A 17,885-nucleotide genomic window follows, 5' to 3' on the forward strand; every position below is an offset into this window, starting at 1 on the left:
CAAGCTGATCCCACAAGTGTTCAATGGGGTTGAGGTCAGGACTGCTGGCAGGCCATTCCATCCTCTCCACTTCCACATTCTGGAGGTAGTCTCTGATAAACCCCGCCCTGTGGAGGCGAGCGTTGTCATCTTGGAGGATAGAGTTCGATCCCACTGTGGAGATATGGGATTGCTACTGGTTGCAGAATCTCATCTCTATATCTCTCTGCATTGAGATTGCCTCCAATGATGACAAGCCTCGTTTTTCCAGTGAGGGAGATGCCGCCCCACACCATCATACTGCCTCCACCAAAAGGTGTTACTCTATCGGTGCAGCAATCAGCATAGCGTTCTCCGCGTCTTCTCCACACTTTGACCCTACGATCCAACTGCCGCAGGCAGAATCATCCAATCCACCAAACACCAAACGAGTCAATGGGGCACCATTTGTAAGAGAACTAAACAGGCTTTCCAACGGTATAAGATTTATTGCCAAAAAGCATTGTTAACACAGAGAAATAATCTACCAAACACAAATTTCCTTACTTTTTGTGCTAAGTTTATATATACTCCGCAAATCTGAGCTAATGTCTCCTGTAGTCAGGTGTGTTTAGCAATCTGCGATGCACCAGAGCAGCAAACTGTAGCAGTTTTCAGTGTTTCTATCACAGAAATAGACTGCAGTCAAGCTTGCCGTCCGTCACTCGCATCTCCGTGGTCAAACCAGCTGCTGCTAAAACGGGAGACAACGCACACCAGAGCAAAGTCTCGGTAACCAGAGCAGACGTAGTAACGTCTCTCGCGAAACAATGTCTGATCATTTTAATGAAATGAGCTGGTTTGACCATGGTGATGCAAGAAATATGCACTAGTCTAGAACACAGGACCTTCTTTCTGTATTTACTTTCTTGCTCCCGCCCCCAGATACATCCGACCAGTAAGAGGAGTGGACGTTCTTGCGTGATTTGTAATGGCGCATTTTGGTATGCTTGGATTTTTCCAGGTGTGAAACCAAACCAAACCAAACCAAACCGAGGGCAAATCGCTCCAAGTTTACAAACTCACCAACTGATTTGGTGACAATCAACAAACAAACTACAGGTGTGAAAAAGCCCTCAGATAGTCTAGCGAGCTGTCTCAATTTACCATGCAGAGATCTGAGGAGCAGTCAACAATAGTCCACATAAATCCCCCGAATTTAAAATTCCAACACAAAGAAAGCGGAAGGAAACGGAAAATACATGCATCTGGCGGAATTTCCTGCAGCACTAGAGCAATCCCGGAAGTGGAACGCGTTGGATATAGACTAATACAAAGCTAATTAAGACTATCAGCTCCACAAAACTCTCTCTGTTTTTCTCAGTATGGCTATGTTCAGAAACTGGTGTTGTCCGGTGACTTTCCCGCGCAGAAACTCGAGTGAAGATAATGACCTCTTCTGAAGAGTCCATCATGTTTTTTTTAATCCTCCTGTCCTCCTTGGCTACTAGCAACTGTGTGGAGGAGGGGTGGGGGTGGTGCGTGATCACGGAAGGCTTGAGTCATGTGGATGTGCAAACAGTTTTGTTGTCATTACTTAGAATTCCTCATGGTGGAGACAGAACCTACGCACTATAACTTTAAACATGCAAAGGAACATAACAAATACAAGACACTAGGCTACTTATCACTACTTAAAAGTTTTTAGTTTTTAGAACAATATATTACTCACATTTGTTCCAATAAAACAGAACAGAACACTAATGGTTATTCTGAGTGTATGCCACAAGTATCTATTTCACTGCCCAGAGGCCATCAGTCCACACCCGGGTCTCGGTCATGGTGCAACAATAAATGTAGATAAACATGAACACTAAATCAAGCATACAAAGCGAAAACCCAGGTAAAATAAATGCACACCCAAAACATTAACAGAACATTATTAGAACACACTTTAACTAGGACAGAAACCATTCAGATAATTTATTTTATGTCGTAGGCTATTCTTACCATAGTTAAAATGTCTTACTTTGAGGTGATTTCAGAAATAAAGGCCTCTTACAAGGCCTCTGTTTTCACTGAAGCCTCTCAGCCAGGAAAATATTTTTTGTTCACTACTTTCTATGTAGCTGAAATGTAGACTAATTCTCTGTCATATGTTTTCACCTATACTGAATTCTATAAGTTGTTAATTCTCTGTCTTTTATTTCTCATAGTTAAATCATTTTATTATTTTGTTAATGGTCATGTACACCCATGAAGGTGTTTTCAGTTACAATGGCTGATGCCTTGGGTGCAAGGCAGGGTATTACGTGATCTCACCAAACTCTACTGCGAACTAATACCAATGATAAAGGTGTAATTGTCACGCCCTGAGGAATATGATGATCAAGTACAGTTTCTACATGCCCACACAGTCCTGAGAAAAAGTCCAATTAATCAATCTAAGTAAAAACACCTGTGTGGGTACACAGTGGTGTGGTGTAAAGGGGCCTTAAAAAATACTTTTATATTTTGGGAAATACACCTCTTCACTTTTTTGCTGAGTTAGATGAGAAGATTGATAACACTGTTATGACAGGAACCCTGGGAAGTGTGAGAGGGGCTGGTAGTCAGAATTTGTTACCTTTGGACAGAGCAAGGCTAGTTGTTTCCCCCTGGTTCCAGTCTTTGTGCTAAGCTAAGCTAACCGGCTGCTGGCTGTAGCTTCATATTTTCATTACAGATGTGAGAGCGGTGTCACTCACACTATCATCAGTGGTATAAATAAATGACCTTATGTATAGTATTTTTTTATGAGTTGTTCTCATATAAAAAATACTGTTCATAATGTAACATTCTTGAAGTACTTAACAAAGCATAGTCATTTGTATCTAATACCCGGATGTCAAATTGCTTTAAAAATGAGGTCACCAGGATGAGGGAAAATGGCTTTTAAGTACTACGATTATTCAACAGATTAGCAGATGAGCTTTTCACCTAAAATGGACTGATGGACTCTGTAAAACCTATTAAGTGGTGCACTCCATTTGTAAGAATTTTTCAGAAGTGCTTTCTTGTTCCATTTTATCAGCCAACCTTAAATCCTCTTTCCATTCCAGAGAGAGGCTGTGGTAGCCATTTTGCTGACTGTCTATCTGCCCGAGCTGCTTTGAAGCTGTTTGCTTTGTGTTTTTTTCAGGTCTGCTGAGCTTGTAGTGTGCTACGCTCACTTATGAAAAAAAAATGGTTTGCTTGATTCAGACAATGCTGACTGTCTGTAAGCATGTACAGTAAGCAGCCTCGGGAGTGATGGGAATGATGAGTGTGGTAGCAGAGCTGTAGTCAAGCCATGTGCTCTGCAGGGGAACTGGCCCTTTAATACCCATCAACCAATGAAGCAGGGGATGCTGGGAGCAGGTTGTCCTTGGAAACGACCTTGCAGGGTGGCTAAGGGATGAGAGAGGGAAGAGCACACATAAGGGGCAGATAAAGGAGAGTAAAAAGGGGGTTGGTACAGAGAGTGCAGGGAAGATGAAGGAAGCAGGGAGTGAGGGGAAAACTTGCAGCAAGAACAATGTAAAATGTGTTCATCTCTACCAAAACTGTACATTTACTACTAAATAAAACAGATGATACAATAAATAAAACGATAGACGGATAGCCAGATAACAGACAGATGAATGACAGATAGATAGATAAATGATAGCACTAAGAGGATTAAAAGTTCAGCGACATAGTTCTGTCTCACTCCACCTCTCTGTCTCTTCCCCTCTCCCTCTGTGACAGACATGCGACGTCAACCCATCCAGATTAAATTGACAGCATGCCAAACACACTTACATTGCATAAGAATTTCTCTAATGAAAGAGAGGAATAAGAATAGGGCCCAGATTTAGAGGGGGTAATAATGTGGCTACAAAATGTGTGGTTGTAGTTGGGGGGCGAGGATAAAGAAGTCTCAGATTTATTGAGGCTGGGAAAAAACTTAACTTAAATATTCGTATTGACTGCCTTGCCGAGAGTTAGATGAGAATCTCAATACCACTTTCACATCTGGATGGTAAGAATGAAGTTACAGCCAGCTGGCCAGCTTAGTTTAGCTTAGCATAAAGATTGGAAAGAGAGAAAGTCCAAAGGTAGGAAAGTCTGACTACCAGCACCTCTAAAGCTCACTTATTAACACATAATATCCTGTTTATTTAATCCATACAAAAAAACTGTAAAAAGGACAAGTTGTGGTTTTACAGGGTTTATGTACCAGACTATTTCTTGGCCGAGAGTAGTAACTTCCTGAGGTCATGCCGACTTAATAGTCCAGCACATAACCCATCAGCCAGGCTAGCTGGTTCCATCTGTTTCCAGTCTTTATGCTACGCTAATCTGACGTCTCCTAGCTGTAGCTTCACATTTACCGTACAGACATGACAGTGGTTGATCTTCTCATGTAACTTTTGGCATGAAAGTGTCAAGTTTCCAAAATGTGTACAACTAACACTTCAAAAATAAAATTTAGACATAACTTTTTAAACTTAAATGAGATACAAGACTGATTACGCTTCTAAACACTTTCATTCAGTATTTAACAGCATTTGATTATAAACTCCCCGCTAATCTCGACAATAGCCTAATGGTGCATTCACTTGCAGAGGCCTCCTCCATATGTGGTGTCAACAGCAGACACAGTAGTGCTGTGGCCCCACCAGATGTGTTGCTGTATGTGTGGCCCCATTCTGTTTAAGATGATTGAGTGCGAGTATGTTTGTGTGTGTTTGCATCTGTGTGTATCTGCCTTTGTGTATGTTTATGAGAGATAGTACAAAAGAAATAAAGACTCTAGTGTGTCTTAATATGTTGGCATCTGTGTGCGTCAGCATACTTGTGCATGCACAATGTATGTGCTCTCTAGCCATGGGACTATTGTGTGTGTTAGTAGGGGGCTGCTGCTGCTGCTGCTGTGCCCATTGAGTCAGTGTGATTGAGTACTAGCCTGATGCTATGCTAGCTAGGCAACCTCAGCAATGTTTTCATTATCGCTACTCTGCTTGCTAATTTTAGTAGTTCATTTGTCTTCTGAGTGTATGCCATCTGTGTGTGCATAGGCAGCTTTGTGTGTGTGTGTGTGTGTGTTTCTGTCTTCTGTCCCCCAGGCTTGTCCACTGGATGTGTATTTGTGCCCTTATCCTGAGCTCTGTTCAGACAGAAAGAGGCTGTTGTGTGCTCATTACTGTAAAACTCTCGCAGACATTGTTCCCTCAGTGGGAGTGTGGAGTGTGTGACTGGATAATTGGCTCTTCACTGGCCACTGCTTTGTCCCCTCTGTGTGCACTCACACGTACAAGCAGTAGCCCAAATGTAAGCGGATGGTCTGTGAGAGCCATGTCATGTGTATGACAGGTACTGTACACATGACATTGATCGTGACTGAAGCACTCGTTATTCAACAGCTACAGAAGGTGTAGTATTGAATATTAAAGGGATCGCTAGCTGTCAGGGCCATCCTCATCAAGTGACCCTGGAGACTGGAGCGGGTTGCCCTGGCAACTATACCGTCCCTCCTCCTTCCCATCCTCCTTTCATTTTACTCCTCGTCACATTACTTATCTGTCGCACATGCTGCACACACACATCCACACAAGATGTTCAGAGCAAAGGGGTATGTTTAAGATACAAGTAAGAGATGCACAGTTCAGTGTAACAGGCGGGTCAGAGCCAAAATTAAATTATAATAACTTTACCTGCATGGGGAAGAGAGGGAAAGGTTAGGGAAGAAGTAAAGGTGAAGATGTTTGCAACCCACATCAAATATTTATGTGCTACCTTCAACCAAACAACAAACTACATCTCCAGTGTATCCCTCCCTGATGCTAAGAAGCTGGTCTATTTATCTCCTCAAGGCTGGATTTTGGATTCCTGCCAGGAGTGTCCAGCCTGCTGCTCGGATACTAATTGGAGTGTGATCACACCACCAATTTCCTCCACTAACGTTACTGGCTATGTCTGTGGCTTTATATACTACTGATTTGTATTGCCAAATATGTAATTTTTAGGAGAGTGGGTTAATTTTCCAACTGCTTATCAGATGTCCTTTTGACTCTTTGCACCCCCTTAATTAAGCTCTGCATTAGGGGAAATTCTCAACAAATTATTTTAAGGAAAAACTCAGGAGCAGCACATCTCATTTCACATATGTGAAGAAGATTCGGGAGACCTTGATGAATTACACAGAAGCATTTAATGGTCACTCAATTGAGGAGAGAATTTAGATAGGCAGTACAGTTTAACCACGATGTGTTTTGTGTCGTGCTGTCCCAACTCTCTGAAGTTCTTCCTGAAGGTGTATTTAAACTCATGTTGGAGGCGTTAAGTTAAGCTGAACCTTCAAGGTAAAGAAAGATATTGTGGGCGTCCAAATATCTCAGCACAGACAAAATGTGTTGTGTGTTTACTTTCTCTATGGCCTTGGCAGGATGAGGCAGCACTGCCTTATCATACAGCTGTTACGTCTCCCGTCTTCCATGGAGACACAGAGTTGAAGTGCTTCTCTGCTTGGAAAGGTTATGAGGTTATGTTGGACACTGACCTGAATGACACCTGGGTACCACTGTCTTAACTTACATAGCATGAGTTCGTAAGCTGGAAAGTCCACCACAAGACCTTAATCTTTACTGCATCCCAGCCTCTGAAATGAACTTTCCCACATCTATAAATTGCAGTAGCTGTGTGTTATGTGTCTTTTTCTGGCATAGGCTCTTAATTATTTTAATTAATCCTGCATGTTCTTGCATCCATGTTCTTTTGTCCCACCACCCCCAGTCCTAAAAGAAAATCTGTACTTATTTGCTGACTACTTTGCTCTTAAACTTTAGCACTTTGACATTTTCTTTTTAGTTAAAAGTAGCCTATACAATATTAATAATAATAATAATAATTATTATTAATAATAATAATAATGTTGAGTCATTTGCTATATGCAGGAGAATGTCAACTGCAAAAAATTCTACACAAGCTGCAAGTCGTCTCATGTATGTAACCCCATCTTGTGTCTTCTACAGACTTTTACTTGTACACTCCGTCCTCCTCACCCACACTCAGCTCCCTCTGAGCCCCCTTCTTCTTCTCTCCTTGTTTTCCTCTACATCCCTTTGCGAGCAGATTCAATGGTGAGTTTAACTCTAGCTGTAACACGTCAGTTACACTTGACTTTTTACTGCCCTAGATATTTGCGTCTTACATATGCATTTTCACATTGAACATCTTGAGTGGGTGTATATATGTGTGTGTGTGTGTGTGTGTGTGTGTGTGTGCGTGTGCGTGTGCGTGTGCGTGTGTGTGTGTGTGTGCAGCATGTGTGAACAGATGAGTAATTTGACCGAGGTGATCCTAACAGCTGATTGGCTAATTCCCTGTCTTCTGAACCGTCCCATGATGCTTAGAGGAAGTAAAGCTCCCAAGGTTATGCATGCCAACAGATGGGGGAGCATGCAGCTAGCAACAACTGCACGCACGCACGCACACACACACACACACGCACACACACACACACACACACACACACACACACACACACACACACACACACACACAGACAAGTGAAGCAGAACTTTATCCTTGGCAAAGCCTGGGGGATTGTCACATTTCCATTTAAACTGCTACAGACATGTTATAGCAGTAAATCACAGGTTATTCACATCCTCAGAAGAGCAAGGTGAGAGAAGGACAGAGGATGGTGGGATAAGCAGATGCTCTTGGAAGTAAACCTGTTCAAAAAACCTGCTGTCTTTTTTGTATTTGTTTTGTGTTGAATAAAAATAATGCTGAAACATCAATTGACAGAAATTTAGAAAAAAGATAAAACGTTTAATAATGATAGTGATAATGATGGTGATTGTTAAGAATAGCCATTTCTCAAGAAGAAAATCTAATTTTGCTGGTTCATCACTAAACATCTTGGTTTTGGACTCTTGGTTGCACATAACCTTGTACTTTGGGAAAATTCTTCACCATTTTCCAACAATTTAAGGGCTAAACAAAATGAAAAAACATCTATGGATTAATTCATTTTGAAAACAATTGATATGTACATAAACTAAGTGCATCCTCACATTGTTATGTCTATGCTGAAATCCAATTTGAAACTCTTCAAATTTCAAACACTTGCAACAAATTAGATGATGGCAAATCATTTTTGACAAATCACAACAACTGACTTACAACATGAGCCATTTCTATAATAATTGAGCAAACTCCATCCACTGATGAAGACCATAAGACACAATTGAAAGGTCCTGAAAACAATCTAGTAGGTTTCAGAAAGAACTGAATGGATCTTTGCATACAGCCCATATTGAGTGCCTGACAACACTTACTTACAGTCAGATAACCCACAATTCAGCTGTTTAACTAATGCTGATGTATTAGCAACTTTATTCAGCCTGAGGACACTGGCAGTGGCAAAGGTCGATAAGGATTAAGCTCTGCCCTATTACATACTGTTTACCCACAGTGGACAACTAATGTTAGGAGGTTAAACTCCATCTGCTTGACAATAGAACTAAGGAACAGACATGAATATAATTAGGACTGACATCTTTGTGTCCTTGTGACAGCTGCTGACTGTGCTTGCAGATTTCATTGATAATTTCAACCCTTGGTGTGCTGTTTCTCTGAGGATTATGGAGAACTGGTGGTTGCTGCAGGCTTGATCAAATTGAAACGAACATCTGGACACACCATGGCAGGCCAACAGGCAGGGCCACACACACACACACACACACACACACACACACACACACACACACACACACACACACACACACACACACACACATACACACACACACCTCATTAACTTGAGTAGCTCTACCCACAAATAAGTAATGATTCATACCATGTTAGCTTGCACATGCTAACAGGTTGTGCTACTAAATCAAGGCTTGTTTACTCCGAGTCGGACCATTCATTACTCTGTGAAAACAGGTCGTTATTCAAGTGTTTCCCTGGCAGCCATTTGAATGCATTGGTGTGTCTGTGTCAGTGTGTGTTTGTGTATCAGGCAGCAAGGTTGCACATGTGCCCAGAAATGTGATTTTGGATTGAATAGAAAGGGGGCTGATGAAGGGGAGGGAATTTGGATGAGGCACTCAGTTGTTCAAATGTTGTGTCATCACTGGGGAATGAAACATCTGGCTCTGTGGTGGTGGTGTGCTGGCCTTGGCTGGCTGGTTTTACTAATTTACTCACTCAGTTGCAAACACACCAAGCACAGAGTTATCCAGGCTGATTGAGAAGTCTGTCTCTCTTAGTGCAGGGGTAGCTCTATTGTAAATAATCCAGATTAAACATATTGTGTTCATTTTATTTGAATGAACAGTCCTTATTATGACAAACATGTGGTGTACACCTTGATTTTGGTCCTGTTTTAAGTTGTTTTTGTTTGATTATTTGTTTATCTACATACAGTGCAGCTGACAAATTGATTGAATAAATGAGTGCAGAAATATAATGAATGCAGATGCTTTTATACACAGAATGACGGGTCATGAACGATAAATAAATAAATCAAACTGTAGTATATGGTGTTCAGAGTCACCAGATCTCAATCCAACTGAACACCAATGGGAGATTTTGGACCACAGCGTTAGACAGCGCTCTCCACCACCGTCATGACAAAATAAATAAGGGAATATATTTTGGAAGAATGGTGTTCATCCCTCCATTAGAGAGCTACTTGGAGAATGTATGCCGAAGAGCATTGAGGCTGTTCTGGCAATATATGATAGACCAGCATCTGTTACAGGGACCGGGCTAGAAGGGGGTCACGAAATATGATTGGCCCCCCCTGGTGCCCCCAGTGCTGGATTTATAGCATTAACACTCGTGTGTGTCACTTTTTATTGCACATGACTGATCATTACTATACGAGGATGAATTACCATCCAAGTATATGAAAACCTAAATGGTAGTTTTGTAAGGTTTAGAAGTGGAGTTAATTCATATTTGAAAGTTGTAATGCTCAGAATTTAATATAATTTATATTTGAGTTAATTTACTAGAAATGTATTTACAATGTTTAGTCAGTTAATCATTTACATACAGTATTTATGTTACACAATTATTAGTTACATATTTAACACGGTCAGGATATTCTGTTGAATCTGCCTCTCTGATTCCCTCACATTTACCGCTTCTGATTGGTTAGTTCAGTCACGTGGAAGGTCCGAACAAGGAAGTGTTGTTGTTGTGAGTGGTGTTCAGTAAAGTACTGCTTGAGAAAGTCATCTGCTGTTTATTCTCATAAAGAGTGATCCACCACCACATACCGAAATCTCACGTTACAGTTTTATGACCCCATCATTTGCCATCTCATCCTGCTGATTGAAGCATATTTCTCCTCTGCTGCATCAAATTCATATGTTATAAGTCACTATACTTCATGACGACTAAAGGTCCTAAAACCCTGTCTCCTCTCTGTCTCGCTACCTTGTCCTGTCCAGGTGGAGCACATGCTTAACAACGTATATATGATGGACAGAGAAGATAATCCCCTGTTTGAATGGACAAGAGCGGAAACTCAGCACAACGTGAATTTAGAGGACTCCTGTGTTGCTGGGCTTGTTGAAAATGACCATTATTTCTGTTAACACAAGCATAAAAAATAAAAATAAAGAGAAAATGAACAAAAAGTGGGGGTAAACACTTGGAAGTGTTACGGGAAAGTGCTATAGGTACAAGACATTACAGAGCAGCAGAGGAGTGAGTCAAAGAACGTGTAATGTATCAGCCCCCTCTCCGTCTCTCTCTGTCTGTCACACGATCCTCTCACTCATTTGCATTTCAACACAGGAAGGATGTTGTCCTGCACAAGTCAACCGCCCTCTGCTATTAATAACTGAGTAAGTAAATACAATTGTGGATAATTTGTGGATTAGCTGTGAGCTCACCAAGGAAGACATTTAAAGGGCATGTTGAACACCTCATCCCTTTGAATGAGAAAATGTGGAGGCGGTTAAAGGGAGTCACTCAGCATGTATAGAAAAGTGATGTAACCTGAGCTGATAGCATTAAGTATAAAACATAATTTTAAACCAATTGGCATCACGACTGCTTCTGGAAAACAAGCTGAAAATGTCACACAGACACACACAAACATGGTTGCATCCATGCAAACACGCCAACTATTCACAATAGGCAATAATGTGCTTAAAGTGCTCATATTATGCTTTTGGGCTTTTTCCCTTTTCTTTATTGTGTTATATATCTTTTTGTGCATGTTTTAGGTTTACAAAGTGAAAAAGCCCAAAGTCCACCCCAAAGGGACTTACCATCTCCAACAGAAAACACTGTTCACAAACTTCTCCAAACAGCTCTATTGTAGTCCAGCCTTTACTTCCGTGACAAACGTGCATCACTTTGTAACACACGTTATAATGTTCACCTGCTAGCGTGGCACGCCCTCATACTCTGCAACTGACAAGCTAGCAGTATTTACCTAGCTACTGCGCATGTGCGACTCCCAACAAAGATGGAACAGAAGTGAGATGTCTCACTCTGTAGCTCAAACAGAGAGCTCAACACACAGGGTGAAAAGAGGAGCTGCAGCAATGTGCAGTACAACAAAAATATGGTGTATTTGAAAATTAAACCACATAAACCTATTCTGGTACAACCTCTAAATACAATTATGAACCTGATAATGGGTATAATATGAGCACTTTAATGTGCATTTTACAATTTACAACATGTATTTATCTCTCAGCATTGCGACCTGGATTATTGATATTACGCATTTTATATTTATATAAAAAACAGGTATTTCAGCATACAGATTTTTTTTTTTTTTGATGGCTAATGTTAGCAAACGTTTGTTAGGTTGTGCTTGACATTACTGACATTACTGAGTCAGATCACTGACCTTGTATTTTCACCATTATTATGTAATGACCACTTGGGGCCACAGTGGTGCTCCAAAGCAAAATGTGCATTGGCTCGTTTTAACTTTCCATTTTTAGGTAATTTTCCTGATCTTCTTTGTTCATTAATACAGACATATAGATGATTATATCTCATAAAATGTAAGTGTTGACATTGATACTAATTCATCTATGCTACTATGAACATTATTCTTTAATGACAGCAGTCATCTTGTAAACACAGTCATCGCCTTTTCCTAGACAAAAATATTTAAATTTGGGTTAAAAGTCCTCCAGTATATAAAATTGTAAGTTACATCACTATGTAGAGAAATACAAAACATAGTATATCTGCATTCACTATATGTAAGTGTTGGTCCTGCCTTAGGCATGTAGAGAGCAAAGTGCTGTAATATTGAATAGGACCATTATCAGTTGGTCTGCTGGACGACACTGTTTGTTCTGGTTGTTTGTTTCAGTCATAGAATGTAATTGTGTTTTGCTGTTGCATACAGTTGCAAAGAAAATACTTAACAATTACTGTCATTATATCATTACAAATGTGTCAAGTTTTTCACATAGAGAAGGCAGTTAAGTTTTCAAATATTTCTGTTTTCATAACATATGTAACTAATTGATTTCACATGACTCAAGTTTTCAAAGTGAGAACATTGGGAAATGAGTAACACACAAATTTGAACCAATTTGTGCTGAGCCAGGCCTCACCCAGCTGTTTGTTGGTCTTGTCTGCCCCTCCACCTTTATCTCCTCTTTAATCCCCAAAGCCTCCCTCTCTCTTCCTCCTTCACAGCATGTACCTCTTATCTATTCCACCCGCTCTATCAGTTTCTCTCTCTTTCCATCCCTCTCCAGACACACATGCCTTCCCTATTGCGAGGGTGTCTCGACAGTGACACTCACCATGGTGCCAGTGTTCGTGCCTCCCTCGTCCTCTTGCTCTCCTCTCACATAGTTTGTCCTTCTGGCCTGGTCACAGAATTAGCCCCGTTGAGAGATGATGGCAGAAGGAATGGAAAAAAAGAGGGAAGGAGAGAAATTAAGCTGAGAACAGGTGAGTGGAAAACAAGGCTACAAGGCTTAATTCTAACCATATGCTTTAATTTGTATTTCTTTCCAGCTCTTTAAATAGATATTCAAGATGATTCAAGGTGTCCTCAGCCTTGTCAGGCTAAAACAGGCCTGTATTTAGAAACTTATGTGTGTCTTTACTCACCAACCAAGCCAACAGCATGCAGCCAAACATGCTCATCATTGTCATACACATGATTAGCCTGAGCAGAGTTTCTCCATCAGGTCGCTGGTGGCTAAAAAGAGCACTCAGGATCAGCCTGGATGCATGATGGATGTTTCTTTGTCTGCCTTTAACATGCGTTGCCACACATTTGTTTTACTGACAGTCAAGGTCACCTAATAAATCCTGCCTTACCTTCTTTGCAGGAATCAAATCAGCTGTTTCCTCCATCCCCCATCTTTTCTTTCCATGCCGATTCGCTCAATCCCTCTCTTCTGCCTCTATTTTTAACCAGCTTAGCAGCATTGAAGGCATGAGAGGTTTATTCTCTGCCTTCTCCTTCACTCATTACCTGGCTGCCAATTCACAAAGTCTGTTAATCCCATAATGCTGCAACTGCACAGATCGCTGCTAGTTTAAAGAGAAGTAAGACGACAAAGCGTGAGAACAGTTTCCCTTCAATAATTTGTTCTATTCTGTTCAGTTCAACTCTATTTGATTCTCAAACATATTTGAAATTGAACTTATTGAATCTCAATGTCTCCTCTTTGTCTATCTTTACGTCCGAGTACTCCATTGACAGTGTGTGCATTCCCACCATACTAATGTAACACTCTTTCGATCAATTCTTATACAACCATTAGAGAGAGTTACAACTCCTGCTCGATCCCCAGATCATATTTATTGATCCAGACATTTATTTAGTAGGCATCTTAAAGTACATTGCAAAGTCAGCATAGGCAGTGGTATACTGGTAGTTTATGAGGTGGGTGTACTAATAGATAGATGGGTAGGTTACTGAGGAGGAAGTGGATATACACTGTGTATATATACACAGCTTTTTGGCTAATAGGTGGGTATACTCCATAATACTCAAGACCTAACCCTCCACTACACCACTGAGTATAGGGCTCTTCAGTTCAACTAAAATTAGAAAAAAATACATTAATAAATAATCATGTTCATGGAAACCATCTTTAACTGAAGGTGCAGAATGAATCAATGTTATCATATTGGTTAGAGCAATGGAAGTTTTCAGTGCTTCTGCAGAGTGAGCTGACCTTGGTGTTAAGTCTTGAATGGCGTTCAGTTGCAGAATATATTATGTCAGCAGTAAACCCCTTACACATTCAGTTCTTCTTAGAATCCCCATCTAGCTGTGTGATCAGAATACAGGCAGAGAGCAGACTGCAGAGTCATGGTGGGCTGCTAGTCAGGCCTCACCTTCATCTGCAGTAGGAGAGGCGAGTCTGCACCAGGCCTGATGGCTCATCTGGACACTGCTGCACTCAATATGGATAAGCTGCATGACACAATTGGTTTAAACATGTGCGTCAGTGGTGCAGGAAGGTGATGTATGTATTCCTTATATATTCACTATGAACAATATAAAAGAATATTATATAAAAGAATGGACATGTGGGCTCCTCTGGTGCATTCTCAGTGCTAGAAATGAATCACACTGATCTAAAAATGGTCCTCTTCTCGTGCCAGCAGACGTTTTCATGGACTGTGAGTATGGGATTGGAGGAAATGCAGCCTAAGATAGAAATAGATGAGTCAGACATGAGGGGAGGAAGCAGAGAACAAGGGCCTGCCTCTGTATCAGGTGTGCTAAAGCCTCTTGCAGTTTCAGCCTTTCTATTCTAGAGCCCTCACATGGACTTCTGTAGGTACTGCAGCTGCAGTCTGACTGAGTGCACTTTCGTGCTTGTACTCTACCTTAAGATTTACTGATAAATGTAGTAAGGGACAATACTCACTCATAACTAAAGCACTCCTTATTTCCCAAAAAAATATTCTGTATTAGATGTTAGCATGTATTAGTCATAGATGTGACTCTCTGCTGTGCTAAACCCTCCTATACTTTCAGTCCATACTGCTCCCACATGGTAAAATGGTGGAATTACAACTGAGGTGAAAAATATCTGCAGCTGCAAAGAATAAAGAAATGAACAACTCGAGTTAACTTGTTTACCCGGATCACAATATGTTTATTGAATCAACAAGCGTCAATATGACTTTCAAAATATAATTCCCGAAGAGCAAAATAGATTAAAATTAACATCTTAATTGAGTAAAAGAGAAAATAGATCACATTTCTCAAAAGGCTATTTGATAAAATAAACCAGTTGGCACCAACACACAGAGACACCTTTGGGTTTGTGATTGAGTAGAAAAATGATGGACTAAGTATTACTGACCTGTTTAACCCTTGACCCTGATAATGGATGGACATATCAGTTTACTATCAGGCTCTGAGTCCGGTCTAAACTCCATGAAGAACTAATCCTCCACTAGAGATGAATTGCAACAGATTTCATTGACATAATCCAGATTTATCCTAATCCATCTGAGCATGCTCGTAGACAAAAGTGAAAAATAAAAAAAGTTTTTTAAAGTAACAGATATCCACAAAAAGGGAGGATGGATGGATGGATGCAAGTAAAAAAACAAAAACAACAACAATCAAATGTTACAGCAAGAAGGCTACAGACAAATCAAGTTTCATCAGTTGCTAGCTCTCAAGTTATGTTCCCTTCCACCTGAGGTGAACCAAGTGTCACTGAATTTTCACAAGGAAGGCGAAGGCCAGATGCAGAAGACAAGTAAAAAAAATTCAAATAAGACATTTACACAAATAGAGTATTGCTGCTGCAGTTATCCCCCTCACTGCAGTTTACACCATGATGCCATTACGGTTCGTAAGTCTCGTCTCGGCGCTGCCTGATTAACTGCAGCTAATAGCTTCTCCACAGGACGCCTGTTTTACACCAACTTCATCCCAGCTGGGTTTGTAAACCAACAACAGCAGACAGATACAACTAGAGAGAGGCAACATGTAGTACCCATGCATTGTGTTTCTGCTAACCAAGTTATGCAAGTAACCATAATGTGTGTGATACTCCACATTCAATAATGCAAGGCAATTCAGTTTAAACATGCTGATGCTATTGTAATGCAACAGTGTACTTAAAATGTTTTCATGTCCTGACTATGATGTAACATTTATACACAGCATATGGTATTTAAAACGACATTGTCTTTGATTTATCTACATTTGAACATTAACAGTTTCAATATATCCCTGCCACTGTATAATATAGTTGTGTATATAGTACATTAGCAACATTTTATATTATGCTGGCTCAAACTGATCAAGGTTTAAAAATGTTTTAATTTTCAAAAGAAGCAACATACAACTGAACCCAATTATTTCATAGTACTGGAAACCTGATCACAGACAAATATTCTTAAACAAAATGGCAAAACAGAACTCTGTCTTTGCAGCACAGACCTCAGAATTCATAGCTAAGCATAAAATTCACATTCACACGTCCTCACATTTTGCATTCACAAAGCTCAAGCTATCCCTTTCTCATGTAAGCCTGCAAAAATGTTCACTCACCCAGTCATACACTCACACATGCACACATATTTACACACAAACACACACGCCTCTTGTGTGTCTTCTCACACAAACATGGCGGGCGACACAAAGCTTTCCCCACGTTTGACATTGGGGCCCTGATGATAGTCCTGGGGGTCGCTGTCTGTGCGCATGTAAGGAGGCGGGACCTCATTGTTTCCGGGATCATCCCAGCCAGAGGGGGCAGCAGAGTGATAATGCTCCCTCACATCTTCACCATTCTCATCATCGTCATGGTAGGCATCCAGGTCCTGCCAGCAACAAGGCAACAGTACACATGTCATGATAACATTTCTATTTGGCTCAATCTGTAACAAACACTGTGTGTCTACTTGTTTTAATAGCAGACAACTGAAGTCTTATCCCACTCGTTGCGGTTTCAAAAGCATCTGGTACACAAGGTATTTTTGCATTCAGGATTTTTTTTTCTTGAAAGGCTAAAACATGATACAGCAGTTTTCTGTCCATATTTTAAGGTAAAGTTGTATCTACATCTGATGATTTGACTTTGAACTATTCAAGTACTGATCAAAGAAACTGTTTACCCCCTTGGCTTGATGAGTGAAACAAAAAAAAATAAAACAAAAATAAAAGGAAGCTAAAACCTAGTAGTGAACTCCATCACTTCCTCGCATTGTGGCAAAACCTGAACCACAGAAGTGGACCACTGTTATTGTGTCCTCCCTGAGCTGTGTCCTTAAGCTAACCATTGTATTTCTAACACTATACTGCAGCTGTGCAGTGACACACCATTACCCATTAACTTTTATCAGACTCCAGTCAGTGGCGTCTGAGATTTCCAAATCTCTGCTCTCTGCTCGATATTAAAAGGGTAAAATAAAAGAAAGAAATAAAAGACACACCTTAATTTATCTATGATGCCACAAATTGACAACATAGGAAATAAATGAAGGATCTGGTTATTAGAATGTTGATTTTTCATTAAACCTTTCAACCCTTAACCCTAACATTCCCTTAAAAAAGCTTAAAATAGAATTACAACTTGTCCACATTGTGCAACAAGTAAAGTATAAATTAAACACTGCATAATATTTGATGTTTATCAGTATATTCTAAAGTGTTCTCTCTCCCTGAAAGACAATGTTTCTGCACTTTCAAGTGTTTGCTGCACAACATGTATATATAGATAGACAGATAGATATATAGATACTTTATTTATCCAGAAGGAAATTAAGGTGTCCAATAGCTTATACACATCATACATACACATAGGCACACAGAGATATGACATCCACGCACACATACATACTACAAAAATACAAAGGAAGATATCAATAGTGTGCCCTTAAGTAAAGTTAGAATGTATTTGCATTTATAGATGGATCTCTTCTAG

The 17,885-nt window shown here is 40.3% G+C and overlaps 1 protein-coding gene and 1 long non-coding RNA gene across 4 annotated transcripts in view; both read right to left on the reverse strand.

The window, feature by feature from the left end:
• Positions 1-2,580: 2,580 nt before the first annotated feature.
• Positions 2,581-13,822, reverse strand: LOC116049758. 2 transcript variants are annotated; one of them, XR_004104894.2, is made up of 4 exons: positions 13,297-13,822; positions 13,084-13,174; positions 12,771-12,836; positions 2,581-3,387 (listed from the first exon to the last, which is right to left on the reverse strand). It is a non-coding gene; the product is annotated as an uncharacterized LOC116049758 (long non-coding RNA). The 2 variants fall into 2 exon arrangements; XR_004898460.1 differs by having other exon boundaries at positions 13,084-13,822.
• Positions 13,823-15,066: 1,244 nt separating this feature from the next.
• Positions 15,067-17,885, reverse strand: part of si:ch73-22o12.1 (nectin-2) — a 73,695-nt gene continuing 70,876 nt past the window's right edge. For both annotated transcript variants that reach the window (XM_031299716.2, XM_031299717.2), the window contains exon 10: positions 15,067-16,782. In XM_031299716.2, coding sequence (XP_031155576.1) covers positions 16,576-16,782 — 207 coding nt within the window. In that variant the 3' untranslated portion in view covers positions 15,067-16,575. The remainder of the gene's footprint in view (positions 16,783-17,885) is intronic.

Source organism: Sander lucioperca, chromosome 10 (genome assembly GCF_008315115.2).
Source record: "Sander lucioperca isolate FBNREF2018 chromosome 10, SLUC_FBN_1.2, whole genome shotgun sequence".
Classification (NCBI taxonomy): Eukaryota; Metazoa; Chordata; class Actinopteri; order Perciformes; family Percidae; genus Sander; species Sander lucioperca.